At 32.8% G+C, this 26474-nt stretch overlaps 1 protein-coding gene across 4 annotated transcripts in view; it reads left to right on the top strand.

Annotated features, from left to right (window-relative positions):
- The window catches only part of LOC105216647 (rap1 GTPase-activating protein 1), a 205146-nt gene that overhangs the window by 18641 nt on the left and 160031 nt on the right, over positions 1-26474 (top strand). For 2 of the 4 annotated variants that reach the window (XM_054228119.1, XM_054228117.1), the window contains exon 2: positions 9287-10104. The exons of 1 other annotated variant lie outside the window; for it this stretch is intronic. In XM_054228119.1, the coding sequence (XP_054084094.1) occupies positions 9845-10104 (260 nt within the window). In that variant the 5' untranslated portion in view covers positions 9287-9844. Of the gene's footprint in view, positions 1-9283; positions 10105-26474 lie in introns of all 4 variants that reach the window. One more of the 4 variants, XM_054228118.1, reaches the window with a different exon arrangement.

The raw sequence follows: 26474 nt of genomic DNA, 5'->3' as shown, positions 1-26474 counted from the left end.
CAATAGGCACACACGCGGCGGATCAAAGCAGACGCTAGTTGCTAAAGCTGTTTGGAGAAAGGTTAAAGCACCTCGGTAGGCACATCTTTGGCGAACCCAGTGATGTGACTGGTATCGAAATTAGCCTACTTCAGAATTTTATCATAAAGTCCAAACGCTTTGTCGTTTCATAAACATCTTAGTGATCCGTTAGAAGTTTTCCGCGTGTCTCAAAGAACAGTCGAATCTGTCTAAGTAAGATTTTCTGCAGCTGCGGAGATCTACCAGTTAAACCTAACCTTAAGGTTTTGCTACCATTTTTCTTTAATTAATATGCACTTTTAAGCGTGTTTTCTTTAAAATCTACTTTTTCCTTTTTTTAATTCATAAAAACCGAATAATACAATTATTCATGATTTTGCAATTTCAACGTGAATCCACTGAGTTAAGATTTCCTGGATATTAACATAATATAGTTCGAGGAAAACATTATCACTCACTCTGTGATTTCAAATTAATCACGAAATCATAAACCGATTTTTCTGATGTAAATTCCAATTTAGCTAATTTACCAACCACATTTTGGTTTTATTTTTAAATAGGAACGTTATGCTGTAGCTTTGATAGAAAGTGAGAAATTTGATTTATATTTAATTTCAGTTTTTTTTTATATAATTTCAGCTTTTTTATATAATTGGAAATACCGTTAATTGTTATTTGGTATTTCGCTATCGAAACGCGCACAAATTAACTACACTGTTTGGAACAGAATTTATCGCTAAGCTTCTTGCTATTAAATAATTTTGCTGTGTATATACTCTTTCTTTTTGCTTATCTCAACCGAGAGTATTGCAAAGCGAATTGAATACACATAATTGAACCGCAGCTATGCACAAATCGATTAATGCGGAAATTAGCTGATTAATGTTAATTATACTCAATTAGCACTAAAAGTCTATGATTAAATTTATTTACAGTTATTTTAATTGGTGTAAAGTGTTTTTAGAATATTAAGAGAATAAAAAAAAATAAAAAATTAAGAATTAAATAACATTGGCGAGGAAAGAAATTTGCGATTAATTTCATATTTACTTTCTTTTTCAATCAATTTTTAAAATTTGTTGAACCCAAAAAAATCATAAAATTCTTCAACGTTCGCCTCGACCTTCAGTTTTCTAGTTTTCTGGAGCACAAACTATTTTCGAACACAATCCCAACTAAAATAAAGTAAATACAAATTATTTACTCACTAACGGATTGCCAAACTCACCAATAAATCCTTATCACTAAATTACTGTAAAATTCAATTTTGATAAAATTTTACAATTTTATTGTTATTTTCCAATTGGAAATCTATAAAAACACATGCCACACAAAAAAAAAATATTACAAAATATGCCTATTTTTCCCCCTTTTGACTCAGCTTTCTTATCAGTAACGGTAGTTTAAGTGTACAATGGTCATACATATAGTATTTGTAGATTTTCTAATCTCTTACTTTTTCAGTGGTGCGTCAGTTTTTTTAATGTTTTTGTTTTTTGTTGTTGTCAAATATGTGGGCGTAAGCATTTTATCGCTTTGTATTTTGATGGATTTTCCGAAAATATTTTTGTTTTCTGATTTTAAAGCGCTGTATGTGACATTTGACATATTGTGGGTGCAATTGTACAGTTAAACGCAAATATATATACATATGTATCTTATATATATAATATATAATATATACATACACACTTGTTCAAATATTTGAAATTAATTAATTATTTTACAAGAGTTGACAGTTCGATTAACGGTGCGCACATATCCAATTCATTCATGTGAGTGCATACATATTTACGCATGAGTTTATATTAAAAGCAGACAATATAGAGTAAATATGTATGAATGTACATAAATATTAGTGAATCTACAACAAACGCTTCTTAATTCATGAAAATGCAATTTTCAAGGTTTAGAAAAATGATTTATATTTCTACGAGTGTATGTGCGTGTACTTTCGCCCATCAATCTCACTGTCATTGTCAACTTTGATTTTAATTTCATTTTTGTTGTGATTTTTTTGTTGCTTTTCTGCACCCTAATTTCGTGATAAACCTATCAATGAAATGTCAAGTTAATATCTGTACGCTTAGTTTAATTTAATTATTTATAATGACATGTTTTGCTTTTAGTCATTTTTATTCACATGATGTGAATTAACTTGTTTGCGAAAAGATTGGCTAAAATTATGGTATATTTTTTAAATGCTCGATGATTTGGTATGGAGTGCAAAAATTAGTGGTGGTGTGATTATTAGAATTTTTTTATCTTTATATATTTTAATTCAGTTTTTATTGCTAGTAAAGGGTTTTACAATAAGAGCACATTTGAATAAAACAAAAACGGTTTGGGATATCTATGAAATTCTTTAATCCTGAGGAAGTACATTCAATGAAATTATGCATGGAATTCGATTTCTTTTGCACGCTTTGCACACGGGCACGCTTGCCGATGTCCAGACGCTGAACCCAATTTTCGAAGCTTTTCTAGCATAAATCCGCCGATATTGCTGCAATTTAACGTGCAGTATTCGTACGAAGTTCATCAATCGTCGCTGGCTTGCTGGCATAGAACATAGACTTGACGTAGCCCCATGGGAAACAGGCGTGAAACCACACGACGGATGCGGTCAATTGACTGTGCCATTTCGTGAGATAACACCCTCACTAAACCTGGTTTTCAATAAATCGCAACGACATATTGTCCAAGTCCATGTCATCCAATTCAGGCCAAAAATATATTAATATTATTGAGCGGTAGCGATTCCAATTCACGGTTACATGCCGGTCTTGATCATCACGGAAGAAGTACGGTCCAATGTCGCCGCCGGCCTACAAACCGCACCAAACCGTATTTTTTTCAGGATGTAATGGTGACTCATGGAGTATGTGTGGATTGCTGTCTTGCCAATAATATTTCGCTTGAATTGGACAATGACTCCGAATTTCGGTAATAAATTTTAATAAATTCGACTGATTGTTGGATTGTATATCTTTCAAAGATGAAATGTCAAACTTTACCGAAGAGAAATTCAATAAATCGTTATTTTCTGTCCCTATCGGTCTGCTTTTGCAGCGAACCTATTGAAAAATCCTTTACATGATTGTATATTTATAATAAAAACAAACTTTATTTAACCCTCTGGAACCCTAGATTAGGTTAGGTTAGTAGGCAGATCTCTGCAAAAAAAAAAAAAAACAGAAGATCTCACTTAGCTTAGAGCGCTGTCCATTGTGATACCAGTAAAACTCCCTTTAGATCAAAGACCATTAAGATTCAGAAAATGCTAGGAATCCGTTATGAATTTCTTTAGACAGCTAATGTCGATTCCAACCAATTCGCTAGGATCGTCGAAAAAGGGCCGAGGTGTTTCAAACTCAGTCTGGCAAAAGCTGGACAATGGAGAAGGAAATGCTTAGATGATTCCACCTCGCCTTCCTCCATACAGCTTTGGCAACTTGCATCTACCACGATTCCAAGTCTCAAGTCTTGGGTACCCATTGGACAATGTCCAGTAAGCACACCAATGATCGCACTGAGATGGACCTTGCCCAGAGAAAGCAGTTGAGAGGATCTCTTACGCTCCACAGAGGGCCAAAAGGACCTCGCCACTGCACAAGTGCTGGTTGTTGACCAGTGTTTGACGAGCTCATGCGTAGACTTGGGCTACCAACGCGCTCCCATTCCGAAGTCCATGTAGCTAGGGTACCCTCTATTTGCAAGCTTGTCCGCTTTACAGTTACCAACGATTCCGCGGTGACCGGGTACCCACACTAGTCGGATAGCAAAATAACTAGAAGCTTTTGATAAGGACCTCCTAAGACACTCCTTTACTAGCCCAGAGCGTACTGTCATCGATTCCAATGCCAGTATTACCGCTCTGCTGTCGGAGTGAATACAAACCTGAAACCCTAACTTAACCTTGGAATTTGTACGTAAAAGATTATTTTCGAAAATCTAACCACGTTTAGTTCCAGTTTTTTTAACTTTTATATAAATTAAAATCTGAAATGTTGCTAAAATTAGAAAAAAAGTTTGGTTGTCAAAATTTGGAAACAACTGTTTTGCATAAATTTTTATCAGAAAAAATCTTTTTTTTACAAGTCTTACCACGTTCAATTTTATTTTAATCTTTAAAAATTTTACAAAATTTATCTCGACCTTAATACCTATTATCCCGTCAATGTGTAACCGGAACTATTTCTATGTATATAGTTTCCGACCATTTCCAATTCTATATAATACCAACCTTCTTTTAGACCTTCTTTTTACACTTTTCCATCCCCAAAATATGGACTTTATTTGTTTTTTGAGAGAAATCAAAATAACCTTTCAAAAAGACGAACAGTTTTTGTTGATTTTCATTTATCGCTTTTGGGTTAGAATTTTAACGACAATTGATTACTTTATTAACATATCAAATATTAAAGTTTGATTACGCAATTTATCTGTCTAAGCCGGTAATAGAAAAGTTTTTCATTTCATATACATACCCTCTTGGCAAAAGTAAAAAAAAAAATATTGCAAAAGAAAAAAATCAAATTTATGCGAACAAATACATTCATTTATGACAAATACACACACACACACAAATATGCATACAATCTAAATGACTTTCAATTTATCGTGGCCCTCAGGCGACGACAGATTTCGCACAACCAACAACTTGTTGAATGTGATCAACAACATGCTGCCCCACGACCAAAAGCATCCGAATTTTCACGCTGGCGGCTTAGCGTCAGCAGCTATAAATTGATATAATTTGCATATTTCACAGTTGACAGTTTTAAGCTCACCTTTGCACATCAGCGTTGGATTTATCGTTGTAGTTGTTGTTTTTATTGTTGTGTGTGAAATTTCACGTAAATTCAAAAATTGTCAGTGATGAGAGGGGATTGTAGAGGAAAGCGCAAATATTTTGTTATCAAAAACACCACTCGCTTATAGTATATAGTTCCATATCGTATGTATGTATATATGTTTTTGTGTATTTGAGTGCTTATGCTAAATTTGCGCTGTGATTATCTTTTCCGGCTACCTCATTGCTGGCGTACAGCACCACTTTGTCTAATCTGTTCACACTCTAATCGAGCGACGTCATAACACATCACTCGCAATCGTTTTTGCTGTTAGCCCCCACACCGCTCCCCTTTCATGTAACTCAGCAATCAACGTCGCGTCAAATGTTTTTATCAAATCAAGTAACATGTCAACGTTTTGATGAGTCTTGTCTGTCCGGACATTTGAACATCCAAACTCATTTAGACGCATACAAATTAGGCGCGTGATTCTTGGAGCACGTTAAAGTGAATTTCAATGTGCTGTACATACCAAAGTACTTACAAATTAAATATACTCCAGGCTTCAAAAAGCCGAAAGCAATATGGATTAGTAGTGCCAAATTATGACACGAGGCCATTTCTTCGAAAAAAATGTAAAAGACAGGGGCTTGAGAGAGGTAGAAAAATAGATTATAGATTATTTGGATAAATTAATTATTGATTCCAATAAAATCTGGATATAATTTCTACTGTTTTCCATAAAATATTATTATTTTTGCGTGTAAAATTATTTTCGTTGTAGAAAATTCAGAAATTTTGATTAAATAATTACATATGAATCAAATATTTTTATATATATTTTTTAAGATGTGGCAACCCTGTTCTTATTACAACCATTTGAAGGGTCTTTGAGACTTATTACATTTCAAAAATAGTATATTTAAGCAAATAAGTCAGTCTATACATATAAGTCTTTACAAATTTATTTAGTCATATTTATTTTCTAAACTCTGGCAACCCTGTTCTTTATAACAAATGAATTTATAGTTTATTTTGCTATATAATTAGTTTAAAAAGTTATAACTGATATAAAAGGGCATAGAACACCGTTCAAAATTGTAAACCGAGGTTGGCAGGGTTGCCACTTTACCACAATAGCCATCATTAAAGTTTTTGTTTGCTTATAACAAACTACTCAGAATTATTTTTATACAATATCTTTTTAACAAATCTGATTAACAAATTTGTCTAAGCTTAATGTTTTTTGAATGTATTTTCTCTACTTTGGCAACCCTGATTTTCAAATATATCCGTTTAAAGCCGTTTTTTATCATTACAAATACAATACAAATTTAGGCGTATTTAAATAACATGTTTACAAGTCCCTTCACAATTAAAATAAATGCATTTGTTAAACTCTGGCAACCCTAATTTTTGTAAATTATATTTTTATTTTGTTTTCATTTTATAAGTTGTTTTAAAAGTAAAATTTGAAAGGTGTATGTAAATAACACACTTTATAATTTTATATTAGATAAATTGGCAACCCTAGTTCAAATTATATTTAAATAAAATTGTTCAATATTTTTCCTAACTTAAGCAACTCAGATTTTCATATCTTTTGGTAACAATATCTATTATTCATTTAATATTTCTTCAAAGGGTCTCAACTGTAGAACTCACTCTAAGCTTTATTTTGGGTAATTTTCCAACAAATTAAAAAAAAAAATTCAACAAATAAGCTATGGAACAACAAAAATTTTTAAATTTCCGAAATTTTACTTTGCCCCTCATATTCTTATTTATATCGAATATTCAATACCAATTGCATTTAATTATTTCTTTTAAATTTCCTCACAACTTTCAAGTACATTTACTACAATTTCGAATTATCCTGAGTTTTCGATATTTAAACGTTTGTGCGATGCTGAAGTGGATAGCTTCATACCCTCCACAACTGCCAATATTGTACAAATATATATGTATCTGTATTATACCAAAGATATACATTTGTACATACATACATTCATATACCTACCCATGTTTCTCACTTTTATTGCCATTTTTATTCTTCTTCTTTTTTACTTTTCATTCATTATAACGCTTGTAAAATAAAAAGAAAAATAATAAAAAAATATTTGATTTTGTAAGCGTTTTTCGCAGTTATTATAGCCTATAAATCTGTTTCTTATCTTGACTCCACACTTTTCACTCTCCCATAACGTCGTTGGAGTAGCGCTGTGTAAGAGTATCACTTGTGTAGCGAAAAAAATAAAATAATGAATTGGAATATTTATTGACGCGACGCAAAGCAAACTAAAGAAAACGAAGAAAACACAGAAAACTGGCGGCAGACACCAACTCTTTACAGTCGAAGTTGAAACTTTTTTATTTTGTGCTTAAGAATACATTTTTTTTGAAGGAGTTGTGTTTGAGCGGGGTGTTTAAGATCGAATTCGGTTTCGGTTCTTAACATTCATTTTTTGTTTAATACTTATGTATTTCAAAAAATTCTCATGTTGGTTTACTGCCATTTCGCTGTTAAAAACATTAAATTAATACATTTTTTTAAATAAAATTAATTAAAATAATTTAACAATTAAAAAAAAATTAAATAAAAAAACGTTTCAAAAATATTTTTTAAATAAAAATAAATATAAAAAATTTCAATATAATTTGTTTTAATTAAAATAATATTATATAAAATATAAAAAAAATAAAATAATATAAAATATATTTTTTTAAATGAAATCATGTAAAATATTTTTTTTTAAATAAAATTATTTAAACTAATTTTCAAAAATATTTTTTAAATAAAAATAAATATGAAAAATTTCAATATAATTTGTTTTAATTAAAATAATATTATATAAAATATAAAAAAAATAAAATAATATAAAATATATTTTTTTAAATAAAATCATGTAAAATATTTTTTTTTAAATAAAATTATTTAAACTAATTTTCAAAAATATTTTTTAAATAAAAATAAATATAAAAAATTTCAATGTAATTTGTTTTAATTAAAATAATATTATATAAAATATAAAAAAAATAAAATAATATAAAATATATTTTTTTTAATAAAATCATGTAAAATATTTTTTTTTTAAATAAAATTATTTAAACTAATTTTCAAAAATATTTTTTAAATAAAAATACATATAAAAAATTTCAAGTAATTTGTTTTAATTAAAATAATCTTATATACAATATAAAAAATAAAATAATATAAAATATATATATTTTTTTAATAAAATTATTTAAACTAATTTTAAAAGATATTTTTCAAATAAAAAAATTCGAATAAAAAATATTTTATCTATAAAAATAAATAAAATAAATTATCAAATTATTATTTTAAAATAAAAATAAATAAAATACTTTTATTTTTTCTTAATATTTTTATTTTAGATAAAATTAATTAAATTAATAAAAACATTTCAAAAATATTTTTTTAAATAAAAATAAATACATATAAGAAATTTCAAAATATTTTTTTTAATAAAAAAAAAAAAATAAAATTTTTCTTATATTTTTAATATTTTAAATATCTTATTTTAAAAAATATTTTTTTTTTAATTATTTTTATATGAACAGCAAGCTATCGAAGTAGTATATTAATTTCTAATTTATTTTTGTTTTTATTTATGGTTTCGGCTCACATTCTTTGCTCGTCTTTTCATCAAAAAATTATGAAAATTCCGTTCCGACACTTGGTTATACATTTATTTGTATTTTATTGCTTATATTTCTACACAGCCACATATATTTAAATCTAACCCTTAGCAAGCGCGTAACTTTGCCGAAACGATTGTTAAAATTATTTTAGTTTCGCTTTTGTCTTCTTCTACATATTTTCTTGGATGAGTTTAGTCAGCAAAATTTTGCGACTTTGGTTATTGTTGTTGTAGTTGTTGTTGTTTTTACGGCCAGTTGACAGGCGACCAACTGATTTGGTGCCAGTGAGTCTGACGTTGATGGCGGTGCTCAGCGTACACGCACACCCGCACATCAAGTACAACACACAGATACTCACGTATATACACATACACACTTATGCAATCAAAGAAATTCATATACAGCTGTAGTCAGCCACTCACGGCTCGTTTGAATTATGGAAATTTTAATAAATTTTATTAAAGCTATAAAAAGTCGGTAAAAATGCAAAAACAATAATAAATAGTGAGGGAAAATTAAATTGAACGGATGCGAAGCACAGCTATATACATACATACATATCTACATATAAAGGTAGTGAAAAAGATTTGAAAAGCAAAAACAACAACAATAACAAAAAATTATATTTAAGTGAGCGGAAGTGTTGTTATAATATAATACATAAATTTAAAATTTATAGTGTTGTGTTTTATTTATGAAAAATATAAATAATTGAAAAATGTGTGAATAATTTAAGCAAATGTTTGTGTGTGTATGTTCTTTTTTTCAATTTAAATAAATAATATTTTAAAAATTTATGCCAGCAGAAAACCGCACTAAAAGCAAAAAAGTACAAATGCAAGCATAAATAAGTATGTTAATACATGCAAACACTTTATCAAATGAATGCGAGAATCGCCAAAGCAAAAGTGAAAATTAAAAAAAAAAGTGACTGAAAAATCGTAAGCAGAAAAAAATACAAATATTGCAACACTAAAATAACCAGCAGCTATTAAGCAATAGCCTACAAAAACAACAACAAATAATTGAAAATCAACGGTTTCACCATACACACATAGCTTTCCTGTCGCTGGCGCTACCAAACAAGGAAGCGCGAGTGAAACCGCTGACCAAAATCAGCGTCCAGCATTAATAATGAAATAAGTTACAAAATCAAAATATAGAGTCGCAAACGCTTTGCAAGTGAAAACATTTAGCAACTAATTACTCGTGTATGTCAAATTAATCCAAATATTGAAACCAAAAAAATCAAAAAAATAGTCTCACTAACCCGTGATTAATGCTACCAAAATAGTTTATTAGTTAAAAAAAAATATTTGAAAAATAATACCTTCAACAAGCCAAAAATAAAAATAAGCAACAAAATGCTGAAAATTCAAATGCTCGAGCAGGTGGTGAAAACGGAGAGTCCACAGGATAATGTGCCACTGCCGAAACTTTCCTCCTCTACTTCGACGTCACCAAAGCGCGGCAGTGGTAGCGGCGCCAGCAGTAATGGACGAACTCCCACAGCCTCGGCTTCGTCGTCGCCATTGCATCATTATCCGGTGCCGGGCGTGCCACAGCGTCAGATATGCGGCAGCAGTGGCAGTGTGAAATCTGTGGGACGTGGTTCATCGCCAGGGTATGTTGATGTTAAAAAGTTTTATGAAGTTTATGCTTAGTTTAGAAATTATTTGAGAAAAAAAAAATGTTGAATTACAATAACGGTTTTTGGAATTTTTTTAATATTTTTGTAGATTTTAAAAATTAGAATTCTTATTCCTTTTATTTTTTTATCAATCTCGTTAATTAATTTATTCTAAAATTATCAATTTTCAAATGAAATACTGAATGTTTATATATCCTTCAAGTCAATAGCTTTTCAGAGCACTGATTCTGGATATTATTATTGAATCAAGTGTAAAGATACCGTATTTTTCTTTTTTTGAGAGCTTAATGAGAATTTTAAAGAGAATTTGCTGTCATATCGATAAAAACAAGTGATATTTTCACTTCAATAGGAAACTCTGTCGAAAATTTGTGATCATTAAGGTCTTCTATTTGTCTGGTACAAAAAGTTCCATGAATTCCCTTCAAAGAAGAATTCTTTCGTTTACTTTCTTATTCAAAATTAAATTTTTAGAGAGATTCACATTGCGTCAATAGAGTATTGGGTAAAATAAAAACATTGCTGCTAGGTGGACCCCATTGTATGGGAAAAATTTTTAAGAGGTAATATTTCCTTTTTTCGGTGTGTCTGCAAGAAGTTCCATGAAAATACGCAGGGCTTATGGTATTATTGTTGTATTACTGAATGTTCGATCAATAGCGTACTACTGTAAATGTTTCATCGTGAGATTTCGGTCAACATAAAAACCGATGGTCCTAAGTTTAGCTAACTATATCAGAAACGTATCCAATTGCTGTATTTCAACCACTAAACTGTGTAACAATAATTTTGGTTCTGAAAAGCTTTCAGAATATGCAGAGAAGTACATACAGCTCTTACATGAAAGATGGTTCCTTGGAATAGTGTCTAAAATTAATTTCAAAGGATCTTGTTGGGGATAATTTTTCATCCAAAAAAAAATAAACTTCGGGGTTTCCTTAACCAAAGTACAACAAAATAGGGGTTCATTCATTTGAAGAGCGAAAAAACCTTTTATTTTTCGAATAGATATGTAAATGATCTTCATTCCTACTTTGAAATTATATAGTGAACTAGTGATAACCTATACCTTTTTCAGAATTTCGGCATTGATTCTTCAAGGTTTTCAACCTCGGTTCGAAAACTAATTTTGCGTATGTTCAATACCATAGAACAAATATATATTATGAAAAGATTATTATTATAGAATTTGTAATTCAGATAAGTAGATTATCAGAAAACCCTATTAGCCGAATTTTATACCACTATGAGACTCATCCTCTTATTTCGATCTTTTGCTAGCCTCTTGATTTTGACTTTTTTGTCGCTTAGATATTTCGATGTCCAAATTTCTGCTCCAGCTTAAAGCGCGTCGGCCGTTCCGTCGCTTGTCTTGTAGATTACAATCATTAGCGTGCAGGATGATTGTGTCTGGAACTCGTTTTAGAACATACCCCATCCAGCTCAATTTTCTTTTGAGAAATTCGGACCACGGGGTGTTTCGTTTGTGGGGTCCATAAGTCAAATGTTGTATCGGTTCTTGGAAAGTTCACCGCGTTTCACAGTCGTATAGAAGTGTGGACTTAATCTTGGAACTGAATATTTTAAATTCGGTACGTCGCAAGGCGGGGTAATCGAAGAACTCCAGACCACATTGAGGACGCCGAAAGTTTGCTTGGTCTTCTTTATACGAAGTATCTCTTCAAAATCTCAACTGTGTCTGACTCGCGTTGACGTTTTGGTGTGATTTTAAGAGCCAGATCTGAGGATATTCAGACCACACATGCTGTTAACACTCCAAAAATGTTAGTATAATCAATTGCCTTAAGCTTTTTCGCTTATTTTGCCAGAGGACTCGTCTCATTTGACTCAGTTGCAAACTGTTTACTGTTTTCATTTAAGAAAATTCAAGTTTGCAATTCCGAATCATAATTAAACATTTGCTTAATACTCGTGTTTTGTCATTTTATTAGTTGCGCATGTGCATGCCAAGACTCAACGGACCGCATGTCCTCTAAAAAACAAAAACACGGCAGTATGAAATAAAATAAAATAAAATAATAAAAAACTTAATCACACCAATAAGAGCGCCGGCGGTCCATATCAAGTAAATGAACACCCAGGCGTACCATTTTATTAACGCGGCCGCCAGTTTTGTTTGTTGCCTTATTGCATTCCACTACCGCTCGTAATTCAACGCCAAGCTGGCGTTTTGCTGTTGCCATTTCGCGCTTTTTGCTTTTTGTTGTTGCCATTTGTGCAATTCGAGCTGTGAAATTGCGCTGTGAAGTGCGCGCCTGCACGTCTCGCTCATCACACCAAACTGTGAAGGCAAATTCGTACCGACTAGCTTGGTTTTTGTTGTTGTTGTTGTACACGAACTCGGCTTTGGTGCTATGGTTTTTATTTCATTTACCTATGGGCTGGTGTGGTTGCTTTTGTTTTTTTTTACGGCATATTACCGTTGTTTCGTTGGTCAATGCACCAGGCTGAGTCGCTGGTGACGCGCTCGCCGCGTACAACGGTGGCTAATTCAAGCGCGCTCTCTTGCCGCGCTCACCGCTGTGCCAATCAATGGAGTTCCTCGTGTGGAAAGTGAAGCGCAAAGCAAAGCAAAACAGAAAACAATTGTTTTCCTATTGTCATTCATCATTCGTACATAGTATATTTTTTAACGCTCATAATGTTAATAAACTAACCAATAAACTATGTAACGGCATTAATAGTGGATAAGGAAATAAAAAATCAAGTGATTTGTCATGAGAACACAAGGCACACAGGTACCTACATACTATTGTAGATATCGCACTTGGTTTGAGTCAATGGGAAGTGAAATATGAACGGTTCGCCTTGTGCGAATTACTCCAGCGGAAAAAAACGATTTGCGGTTGTGAAGCTTGAAAGCGAATCTGCTTTGTTAATGTGTGCTATATTTCATTCGTAATTGAGATCTGTTCGTATGTTTTGAAATTATATCTCGTGTCATTTAGAAAAAATTGTTTGAAAGAATATAAGTAGTTCATTCAATGATTTGAAGATGTTATTATTTGAGTCTATATTTGTTCCAATTCGGCAACAAATACAAAACGGTCTGAATACCTATAATTTCGTTTTTTCGTAACCTGACCTGTTTTCCATCTTAAAATATTCTTGATAATAAATATTCAAACCTCATAAAATTGAGGCTAAGGTAGATACAATGGAAGGTACCCAAAATTGTGGGACTTGCAGTCTAAGTCGACTATTACTACTTCGACAGGTGTCCAAACATTGTTTGTAGAACCAATATCCAACAATGGAAAATATACAATTCTTGACACTTCGCAATTTGAGATAGACAGAAGCTCCAATTTGGAACAAAATCGACATTTAGACAATTAAAAATGATTCTAAGGCTCCCTAAGCTGCCTCTAAATAAATGATTTAATTTTTCGGAAATCAGATCTTTAACCTCCTTTCCTTTAGGACTTACTTAGTAAAGCAAATATTCCGCAAAACGGTGAACCACGACGTGATAAAAAAGACGCCAGAGATGAACTCACAAATTTAAAGAAATTATTCGAAAATCTAGTACTAATATATCTGAACAACACTAACAATGTCAGCTTCGAAATCCAACACAGGATCACACTGGTGCTACTTTGGACTGAGTACTCCTCTCTCGACGAACTAAAACTACAATAGCTCAATATTCCTATCCTACTTTATGGTGCTGAAGCGTGGACGATGTCGATATCCGATGAGACGGCACTAGGATTTTTCAAATAAAAGGTTTTTGGAAGGATTTATGGACCTATGAACATTGGCAATGGCGAATTCCGCAGTCGATGGAACGTTGAGCTGTACGAGTTATACGATGACATAGACATAGACAGCGGCTACGGATGGATGAAAACACTCCTGTTTTGAATGTATTCGAGGCAGTATCCGATAGTGGTAGCCGACCAGGCTCCACTCCGTTGTCAATACCAGGTAGAGAAGGTCCTGGCAGCACTTGGGATTTTCAATTGTCGCCAAATTGAAAACGAAGGAACGAATGATCAATTAATTGCATTCTTACGGCAGGTGTTTTTCTCTTTCTCCTTATCTTATAATTTTTATAAAATTTCTACTGTCAATATTTATTAAACAAATGTTCGCTTAAATTAAATAAAAATAACAATAATAAACAGAAGAAGCTTCGTATATTTTCTTATTTATTCGTACTGTTTGATGTTTATAACTCCAGCGAAAATAAACAAAAATCTCAGATATTCAACGCACGTAACATAAATTGATTGATTTATGGTCGGTATACAATATTGTAGAGAATTTAAGTTTACACTTATGACCGTATTAATATATGTCTTTCTTTATGAAATATAGATTTTTCTCGGGATAAAAACTAGAATTGAATAATAATTGTTCGTACTTTAAGAGTAGATGATTGAACCAGAAGCTTGTATTTAATTGTTTGGAGTGTGACGAATCGAACAAGCAACTGTCAGAAATGAGAAAAGGGTGGAAGTGAAAGAGATTCTATAATTTAAATTCACACTTAATTGAATGTGTACCAAAATTATAAATTTAATGTCTATATTTCTGGAATATATGTAATGCTTCTAAAATATGAACTATGACTTTCTAAAAAACAGGGATTAAATAATGAATAAGCTAGTTGAAAAAAAAGGATTGTTTGCGGGTTGACGAATCGAACAAGTAACTGGCATAAATGAGAGAAGTTTGGATTAGATAGAGATAATATTCCTTGTATTGAATTTGAATATACAACTTTCATTTCTGATTTTTATATAAAGTAAACTACGAAACTTTCATGAAATCAAATAACTTGCGATATATGTATATAAAAATATTTGTATAATAACGGGTGATTTTTTTGAGGTTAGGATTTTCATGCATTAGTATTTGACAGATCACGTGGGATTTCAGACATGGTGTCAAAGAGAAAGATGCTCAGTATGCTTTGACATTTCATCATGAATAGACTTACTAACGAGCAACGCTTGCAAATCATTGAATTTTATTACCAAAATCAGTGTTCGGTTCGAAATGTGTTTCGCGCTTTACGTCCGATTTATGGTCTACATAATCGACCAAGTGAGCAAACAATTAATGCGATTGTGACCAAGTTTCGCACTCAGTTTACTTTATTGGACATTAAACCAACCACACGAATGCGTACAGTGCGTACAGAAGAGAATATTGCGTCTGTTTCTGAGAGTGTGGCTGAAGACCGTGAAATGTCGATTCGTCGCCGTTCGCAGCAATTGGGTTTGTGTTATTCGACCACATGGAAGATTTTACGCAAAGATCTTGGTGTAAAACCGTATAAAATACAGCTCGTGCAAGAACTGAAGCCGAACGATCTGCCACAACGTCGAATTTTCAGTGAATGGGCCCTAGAAAAGTTGGCAGAAAATCCGCTTTTTTATCGACAAATTTTGTTCAGCGATGAGGCTCATTTCTGGTTGAATGGCTACGTAAATAAGCAAAATTGCCGCATTTGGGGTGAAGAGCAACCAGAAGCCGTTCAAGAACTGCCCATGCATCCCGAAAAATGCACTGTTTGGTGTGGTTTGTACGCTGGTGGAATCATTGGACCGTATTTTTTCAAAGATGCTGTTGGACGCAACGTTACGGTGAATGGCGATCGCTATCGTTCGATGCTAACAAACTTTTTGTTGCCAAAAATGGAAGAACTGAACTTGGTTGACATGTGGTTTCAACAAGATGGCGCTACATGCCACACAGCTCGCGATTCTATGGCCATTTTGAGGGAAAACTTCGGAGAACAATTCATCTCAAGAAATGGACCCGTAAGTTGGCCACCAAGATCATGCGATTTAACGCCTTTAGACTATTTTTTGTGGGGCTACGTCAAGTCTAAAGTCTACAGAAATAAGCCAGCAACTATTCCAGCTTTGGAAGACAACATTTCCGAAGAAATTCGGGCTATTCCGGCCGAAATGCTCGAAAAAGTTGCCCAAAATTGGACTTTCCGAATGGACCACCTAAGACGCAGCCGCGGTCAACATTTAAATGAAATTATCTTCAAAAAGTAAATGTCATGAACCAATCTAACGTTTCAAATAAAGAACCGATGAGATTTTGTGCGTTTTTTTTTTTAAAAAAGTTATCAAGCTCTTAAAAAATCACCCTTTATTTTAAACAAATTCTTTCAACTACATTTCAGTAATATATTCCTAACAACACAATTTTAAATCCAGATAAGTGTTGAGTAATTTTATATGAATCACATAATTTACCCATTATCAAGTAATTTACGCTATAGTGTGTACCCAGCCTTATCACAAATCACATGCACTGCGTTGGTATGCGTCTATGTGTAAGCATGTAAGAATTCTTTTAAAGCGAAACCACTGCATTTATGGCATTCCATTACTGCTGATTACGATAACGTTTAACGTGAGTGTTTTTAGTTATTATGAAGCCTTGTTTGTGGAGCTTGCGGATTTGGTAGACGAAATGTGGATATGCGTTGTTGCATTGTTTGTATAAGTAACTGCATGCCAACATAAATAAATACATATATTTCTATAATAATAATGTATATATGTAATAATGTATATATGTATGTACATAATACATATATAAATATTGTTTCAAGCGCATGCGATAATAACGGCAAATTATATAATTGTGCGCAAAACAAAGCAGATTTTTTTCTTAAACGGTTATCGAATACTTTTGAATAAGTATTTGCAAAGCATTTCTCAAACAATAGTTTTTACATATTTACATATGTTTGCCTGCTTTATAAATATTTAAAATGTGTTAATGTCACTTTGCTTTTGTTTTGTGTTTTTTTTGGCTTTGTGTGATCAATTTCATACAATTCGTTTGTGTCATAATATTTTTTAAGCCTTTTGTATAACATTGAAGCTCCATCTGCCAATTTGGGTATGTGTGTTTGCATAAATTTCTTATCGTTTTGGGTTACGCGTGCGCTTCTATAACATGTTCAATTTCTTCTCCCCAAATCTGCTTTGTTCGTTTTACTACTGCCTGCTTTATTTCGTTCATTCTTTGTTTGGAGAACAGTGAGTTTAATATCTTAGTTAATGATCTGTTAGTTGCTACTTTAATTTTTTTATTTGTGTACAGTGTTGTTCGGCTATTTAGCAGTTGTCTCATTAATGTTGTGAGAATTGAAAATTTATTCTCATTTTATTATAGTTTAGTTTTAGTTGAAGTGTGGGTTTCTGTTTTTAATGGTGCTTATAAAATAAAAAGACGATAAAATAGGTGAAGTAGAACGAGTGACGTTTAATGTTACGATAGTTGTTTAAGAGAAGCAACTGGTTTTTATGTGGAAATAGAGGAAAGGAAAGGATAGGTTAAGTTAGGTTAAGGGGTAGACCTCCGCAGATGCAGAAGAATCTCACTTAGACTGATTCGATTGTCCATTGTGACACCGGGAAAACTCCTAACGAATCACTAAGTCCCTTATGATGCGCCAAAGCGCTAATGTCGCTTGGCGAGCGAGACAGTGTGTCCAGCGCTCTGGCTCAAGTTGACCACGACTGCACACACGTTTCAATTCCGGGGTCAATGTTGCTAGGGTACTCTCGATTGCAAGCTGATGGACGCTTTGAAGTTTACACCGGGTATCCACACAAGTCGGATTTTAAAGTAGTTCGAAGCTACTGGTAACGATGTTAGGCACTCCCTAACTATTTTAAAGCGTACTGTCATCGAATCCAAGAACAGTATAGCCGCTCTACTATCCGAGTGAATACAGACCCCTCTGAAGGATGCCGCACTTCGAAGCAGTATATCTACTGCTAATTTGATGGCAGCTACCTCTGCTAAAAAGACGCTGCAATGGTCTGGCAGCCGAAAACTGGAGTTATTTGCGACTTCTCCCCTGAGCTTTGAGCTATCCGTGAAGAGGGTCACTGCGACTCTACTCGGGTTCTCCACACCACTTGGAGTCGGTTCCGCGGTGCAGTGGTCTAGCTCGAGTACCCTTAACATTATTTTCCACAAATATTCGAAAGATAACAGTAATAAGCTGTAAATCAAAACAACAAATATTCCGTTTAAAAGTCTGCTAATTAACTACTCAACACTGTATTAGTATCTACGCACTAATTTTGTTAAAGAAGCCGCTAATCTGTTAAAATAAATGTGTCACTGGGTCTCTAGACATTACCACCAACACCAAAATATGAAAGTTTGTACTGTCATTTGCACAACAACAAAAAATAAAAAACTGTAAAATATTGCTTTATTTATTTCTTTGGTTGATGTTATAATAACATGTTATCTGATTCTTTCACACTTGCTATTAGGGCAATGATGAAAACACTAAATCATTAATCATTTAGTAAGTTACTGCAATATACTGTGTTGAACGAAGCGTTGAAATGAGCGAATTGAAAAATTACAACATACTGCGGTATATGTGTGTCTACATGTGAAAAATATTACTTTATTACATTGAATTGATGGTTTATGAGCAAAATCGGATTATGTCTACATTTTAATGAAGACCATACAACTTTCAGAATTGAAATCAATAAAAATTAATTTTTATTATTTTATAAGTGGAAAATATTTCGCTTTAAATATGGCCCAAGAAGAAGCACGAACTTCATATTTTCAGGAAAATTAGAGTCCACCTTAAAACTTGTAGAGTTTGTGTTTTTTTTCAAGAAATTTTTCCTTACTGTTCTCATACTCAGAAGTATGGTTGAACTGTTCTGTTGAACTGTTAAAAAACCATCTCAGAACATGGTGAAAAATTATTGATGTATGCATTATTATTATCTGCAAAAAAAAATAAAAATTTGAAAAATACAATAAAATTAAAAAAAAATATTAAAAAATAAAAAAAAACAAAAAGCGATTAAATGTCTGCTACGTCCACGTCGTTAAATAAAAAAAAAAAAAACAAAAAAGGATTAAATGTCTGCTACGTCCACGTCGTTAATCCTGGGTTACGCTAATTGCAGATAATAATAATGCATAAATCAATAATTTTGCACCATGTTCTGAGTTGGTTTTTTATTTGTAGCTCATACAAATATTGCTGTCCAAAATTCCCTTTGGGGGGTAAAAAGGTAAGGAACATTTTAAGATATTTTCGAAAAAAATCGAATCGGTATGAAGGGTTAAAAATTCAAAAAAAAAATGTTTATATTTTGTTTTGAAATATTAATTTTAAAAAATTTTACGATATACAGTTTTAAAGTTTGAGAAATTCTGTACAAAACAGTCACATGGTGTTTTAAAATCTGTTCATTAGTTTTAAAGTTATGGCGGTTCGAAAATTTTTTTACAAAAAACTTTGGCCCCTTACAGTATGGCAACCCCGCGTTACACAGACCTAACAGCATATGTTTTATTTTAGGTTTTACATATTCTATAAGATATATCATTGCCAAAGAAAATGAAGAACTTTTTTTCAAGTGGCTTTTTTTCCAGAGAATGCCTCATATGTTTAACAACAAATATTTTTTTAAACTGTACGAGCAACACACTTATTGTTATAATCGTTTAACTTTTTCAATTATACATATAAAATACGGAAATTAGACAGGTGGCGAACATTCCAAAAATGTCAACTATTTTAAGACAAGTTTGCTGATTTAATTAAATCGGAGGTGAAAATTGAAAGGTGACAACCCTTTTTTAATTTTTTCTAAACTTTAGGTTCATTCATCTTTTTATTTTGGAATTTCTAATACATTTACTTAATATTTTAACTTAATAAAAAAAATTAAAGAGGTGGCAACTCTTTCCAAAAATTTTAAGTTTAGCCCTTTTTAAGCCAACTGTAACCTGACACTTCTGCTAATTTATTTACATGATAAATAGTGTAGGAATATTAAAAAGGTGGCAACCTTTTTTTAATATTCAATATTAATATTTTATATATTTTTTTTTCATACTTTTTTATTTATTTATTTCAATATCTATTTTTTTTTTGTAATTTAATATACCTGTTAAATTATACAAATTAAATTACGGTTCGACTTCCATAACTCGAACTCTTGAATTCCCAATAGAAGTCGAATTTCATACAAATTACCTTCCATAACTCGAAGTTTATTTTGTGGATTATGGTGATTCGAGTTAAGGAAGATCGACTATATTTAAGTAGGTGGCAATCCTCTTCAACCATTAGCATCCTTAAGCCCCTTCAGTTTGTAGTGTTCTTTACTTAACAGATTTCAGATTGTAAGAGGCTTTACTTTCAGCAGTTTGGTCTTTCACTTTAATTTTGATCCACATTTTAAATAAAATTTTTAAAAGTATCTATATTATATATTCGCACGGCTATTTGAGTGTACAATAAAAATGAACAATCGTGCGCATTAATTCTCCCATTGTATGTACAATAATATACATTTTTTTAGAAATACTTTATGCAATACTAAAGGAGAGTTAGAGTTGCGTCACGCTCGACCACCACTTAATTAAATATTCGCATTATTGTTAAATGAATTAGGCGCTTTGTTATATTTCATACACTCTATACAGTGAACAGATCTATTGGTAGCTGGTCCCAATATAGTGAAACAATTTTGAATGGGAGATTTTGTTTATGTGCCACATTGTTGTCTAGTAGCGGTGGAGACCGCGTTTCATTTTCATTGAAATTAACTTTCAGCATTTATTTGCTCTTGTTGTTGTTGTAGCACGTATTTGGTTACGCGTTTATTTACACTTGTTGGCATTTGTAGCCGTTTCGCGTAATTTGAGCCATTACAACAACAACAACAGCAACAATTAAGTAGGTGTATGTAAACATTGGCGCGTTGTTTGTTTGCCGTTTACACTTTTAGGCAGCTCCCATAATGACTTAGTGCTTTATGTCCATACAACCAGCTATTTATTTAAAACAACAACACCCACAACAACAGCGAGGCAGTAAACGCGTACTCTTGAAAATGTGTGTGCTCCCAAATAAGCGTTAAAGGAAATTTCCGGAATTATCAATTTCACGGAAATTACGTTGGAGTAATCATGGGTATGCTTAACAAAGAATTAATTAGTCTTTTCAACGCCTAGAGGCAGCAGCTTTTCGTTTCTTCCTGGCTGCGCTTTTCGGTGTTTAAGGCACTTAAGTCTTACTGTGAATTTCCATTAATTAATCGCTTAGCAATGTTTCTGTATTCTATTTTTAGTCTTTTAGGAGAGGCCTATAAGGCTCTAAGCAGCTTCCGTGTGAGTATAGGATTTCATGAGAATCTACTTCGGGTTAAATGTTAGTCACATTGGTAGTTATTAGAAGGGTTCTTGGCTCTATTTACAGAGGTAATTAATGGATCATAAAAAGTAAATGTGTGATTTACATACAACATACATCGATGTTTAAAATAAATATCTTCCTTGGAACTAATCACTTCTTTTTCAATTTTCTAAAGACGACAATAAAATTATGTCTTCATTCAATCTTCGAGAATCTGCAGTAGAATTTAATCATTAAAGCTTTATTCTGAACAGGACGTTGTGAAGGATAGGGTTTCTTTGAATCCGAGAAAACTTCTCTGAAAAAACAGAATTTTTAGAACTCTGCGAGATTTTTCATGGACTTTCCGCTAATAGATTTGTTCTTAGATTTGTTTTCGAATCAAAAGTTTCGAAGTAAGAACTCTCTACTCAGCATAAAAACCGACTTTAATACATAAAAAGACTGCTTTGGATGGCTTGCGATAGCTTCTAACCATATGAAATTCAATTATGCATCTTCTGAAACATAACCTTATTCTTCAGACATTATGAAAAATAATATAAATTGTCAACATACCATAGCGCTTCTTTTTAGTCATCTACGTGTCTTCGAATTATATATGAAGTCTCCCATTTATAGTTCTTTATGTGACCTCGAAATATCTGTATGTGTAAAGTCTCCCTTTTACCGTGTACAAACATCTAACATATTCTGCACAAGTCTCATTTATCTCGTAACTAGTAATATTTTCAGGTTTCCAACTGAACTTCTGTTTAAGTGTCGTCCAATCTTAAACACGTCTTGCATTAGGATACATTTTCAAACTCAAGGCTAATCGTAACGGATTCGGTGTCTCAAATGGATCAGTATTGTAATATCTCTTGTATCTCGTTACTAATAAATATTTGGGGCTAAACCAAATGAGAGCCCATCCTAAATGGGTCACCTCCCAGAGCTGTTGTCCACTCCCCGGGTGGTAATAGCCTTATGTGGTTAAGGAATCTTTATTATCCAGCCAGCCATTTGTGAAGAGTGTCACTCCGTCATACTTAGATAACCGAATATCGTAACCTCCAGCCTAGGATTCGACCGAAAATACAAACAAGATGAACCTACTTGTTGTCCGTATCAATGAGTAAGGTCTTAAATTCAGGGCTTAGTAAGACCATGAAGGCCGAAGATTAGTTGAGGGGTAAATTCCACAAAACATAATTTAACCTAAATGAGATCCCAAGTGGAAAACTAACGTAACAATAATTTCTGTCGAAACATTGGAGTGTTTTGAATCGAACATACAACTGGTATAAATCAAATATAATGCTAAGATTTAATAAAAGATCTAATGTATTGTACTGAATTCAATTGAATACTATTGCTTTTACTTTGTTATTCTATAAATCAAGTTTATATTTTCCGAAGATTTAAGTGTTATTTCTTAAACGTTCGTTGGGTTGTCGTGAGAGTGTAGACGTTTCCAAAAATTTTACATTCTAATATTAAATTTTGTAAATAAATAATCACCATTATACCAAACACATAATTTAAAGCGTCTAAGGGGTTATTAAAAATGTCAAATAACTGATGGCAGGCAGCGAGATGGAATTTATTATGAACTACAGCAACAGCAGCAGCTTAGTTGGTCAATGGAGGATAGTTTGGCGCTAAATCATCAGCAAAGTTCCACTCGCTGGTCGCCACAACCGCACAAACTTCCTACGCTGTAAAGTGACGCAGGGTAGGAGGAAGTGAAAATTATGTTGCGTGTGGCATGTGCCATTAGGCGGTGTGGTGCACGCGAACTGTATGCGCGTGCTGAATCATTGATCCCTACAGCCCGCGCACAATAGCCAATGACGACAAAGCGTGGAAGTTGATAGATTTTCAGATGAGCTTAGAGACGCACAAAAGTATAATTAAAACTGCGCGACGCAAAGCGGGTTTTATGCCCAAATTGTATTTGTAAATTTAGCTCACGTGTTCGTAAATTCTTAAATGGCTTATTGTTGGTGATCGCTTTACGATTTGTGCGCTAAAATTTTAATTTCTTTTCGCTCTTTTTTTCACTCAAAATATTTGTTCTTTGTTCTTTTCTTTGCTGTGCGTATGGTTTTTGTTTTGTTTTGCTTTTCTTTGTATTAAAAGTTTATCGACTTGACATTCTTTTCTGTCAAAGTTCTAAATATTTTTGACGTTTATTCTCACTGATCTTTGCCGGCATGATTCAAAACAATGAGAACCTGTTTCGTTGATTTTTGACTGTTTCTTACAAATGGATAGTGAATATCCAACTTTTGATTGTGTTTTTGTACCGCTGTTATATGAACTACATACTTTGAATGCTACATTGGAGATCTGTGAAATTTATGCTTTTGGCAAAGACTGTCACTCTCTCATAATATTGATTGGAATTGTTCGATCTTTTGTACAATAATATACAGTGGTTTGTGATCGCAAATATCGCATATTTTTAATACACTTTTTAATTATCAGTCTCTGTTGAAGTGTGTTCTAAGTATTCCAGTAACCACAAATGAGCGAACTAAATTATTCTAAACAACTAGGTTCTTCTATCCCTTCATTTTCGGAGATCTTCAACTTATATTCGGGGTTTGAAATATTCCCGAAACAAGCAATATTGAGAGTTTCTATATTTATAGACTTCTAACTAGATCTATTCTATTTTTCGTTTGCTTCTGCAACACGTTTTAAACTTTTCTCCAGTTGAATCCAAACCGATATGTAAATTCCAAGGAAAGTTCAAAGGTTGGGGCCTTCAGTGCTCTGGAACACATTGTCACCTCAAATACATACGATTTCTAAGTATTAAGAGCGGTAAATCAAGAATCCTTTCATTGGATGTATTCCCTCTTATCGTTCATATCCATTTCCATGAGACTCTCTTTGAAAACTTTCGGAAAACTTTTGTGTCGGATTATACGAAACCCCAATAAGTTTTTAATACTCCGAAGCTTTAAATTTTATTACAATGAAATGATTTCTCGTGAGACATAATGTGGTCCCTCTCTACGATATCGTTCATTCCGTCATCGGCGAGTTAACAGAGAGAGTCAAATAAATTGTGGTTACAATTTAAGTAGTATAACTAAATGTTATTCTAACTCTATTTCATGATAGTAGTTTACCAGTTATTTAGATCAGTTGTTTTTGATTATACCAGTATGTTTATACCAGTTCATTGATACCAGTTGTTTTTGATTATACCAGTTGATTTTAATTATACCTGTACATTTAGACCAGTTGTTTCTGATTATACCAGTTGACTTTAATTATACCAGTTCATTTATACCAGTTTTATACCAGTTTTTTATTATACCAGTTGATTTTGCAGTTGTTTTTGATTCTACCAGTATTTAGACCAGCTATTTGTTTGATCGCCACTCTCCAACTTTTCTAAAGACGATTAATATCAATTAAGTTTCTTCGCTGAAATTATTTCCTCATTAGAGAGAGAGACGATATCACACTATTCTGAGTCGTACTGCCTCAACCCAGACCTAGTGTATAACAAGTACCTCGTAGAATAGAAGCCTAATTCCCAAAATAAATGTTCATAAAAACACTGTAACGGAAATATTCGAAATAAAAATTATTGAAATATAATTTCTAAGCGCATAAAACTAACGTTATGCAAGCCGCAGGGCTTTTAAGCACAGCAAGACACGGCGGAGTGGAATATGATTGACTAATTCATACGTGCTTTTTATTTAGATGTCACGCATGCGCAATTATGACAGCTGCTCTTAAACAATAACCATTTTTGGATTACATTGAAGGTACATATGGAAATATTTTAAGCTTTAGTAAGTTAAAAGTGGCTTTGGTAAAAAAATAAGCATTTTTTATATATTTTTTTTTTCATTTCAAAAATCATCTAAAAAATCAAGCTATCGATAATATTATTTTATTTTTACCGAGCAACTTTGTTGCAAATTTCTTCTCAACCAGAAAAAGAAAGGCTTGAAATCATAAAGAAATCACGTATTGCTGAACACGCGTACTCAAAACCCCCACATGCGCACCTGACGCAAGCATTTACGAACGCCACAAAATGACTTACAGTTAGGTATACATGTGTCTTAAATGTTCTTCTCGTAACTTGAGAATTTTACATGACAACAAGCGCGCTTGCAAGTCTACATTTGTCTTCCCTACAAAAAGCTGATGATCCCAAGTAAATGGACAAAGCCCTGGATAAATTTGTAGTTATAGCTGTCACTTGCTGCAGCCGTTGGCCAATCCATAGATGGGTGTGGGTGGGTGAAGTGACGCCAAGACTCCCAACCAGCGCACAGAGGCAGGTGGATTGCACTTCTTGTCGAAGTATTGCGCAATGCAGCAAAAGTAGCGGTAGCCGCTTTCTACTGCAAAACACACAACAACAACAAAAAACAAGTAGACAAAGAAAAAAATGGAAATGTTACTGAATAAAATGCGAAACAATGAGGTTATACGGTATACACTCTTCGTGCTTCATGCAACTTTGTTGCACTATGTTGTTGGGGTTCAACCAGCTACATATTCTTTGGCTAAATAAAACAGCGACTTTGTTACATACTGTTCTTCTGCTGTTGCTTTCTTTCACTGTGGTCTTTAGTACGTCAGTCAACGGCGGCCAGTGTGACGACGTGAAGTAAAAATTTGCGGAGAATGTTGGGGAAAAATGTCAGAGATTGAAAATAAAACTGAAGCATGTCAAAAGCTGCTCAAATGTCACGTGCGCACCACTTATGGAAGCCTGGAAACTGCCACTAGACACAGTGGTGAGGTGTGACGTTGCAAAGTCGAGTCGTGTACAACATAGACAAGAAGAAGAAGTCGCTTGTGATATTTAAAAGTATTTAAACATAAAGTTGACTAAAGTAAAGCTTATGAAATGCAGTAAATGCGGGAAAACACAAAAATGCACAGAATAACTGCTTACTTGGCAGGTTTTACTTTCTAGGAAGATTTAAGGAAATTTAATTTTCTAGAGATGTAAGATTACTGTAAGCATATTCGAGATTATTGAAAGAGATTTATTAATTTAAATACATATGTTAAAGTAAACAACTTTCTCTTTTATATTCTGAACATATTCGTCAGTAACTTCAGAATTGTAGGTATTAAAATTATAACAGTGAGGCCCTATGTTGGCGCAAAT

The sequence above is a fragment of the Zeugodacus cucurbitae genome, chromosome 3 (genome assembly GCF_028554725.1).
Source record: "Zeugodacus cucurbitae isolate PBARC_wt_2022May chromosome 3, idZeuCucr1.2, whole genome shotgun sequence".
NCBI lineage: Eukaryota > Metazoa > Arthropoda > Insecta > Diptera > Tephritidae > Zeugodacus > Zeugodacus cucurbitae.
The sequence above is the reverse complement of the archived record's forward strand: the minus strand, read 5'-3'. Positions and strand labels throughout refer to the sequence as shown.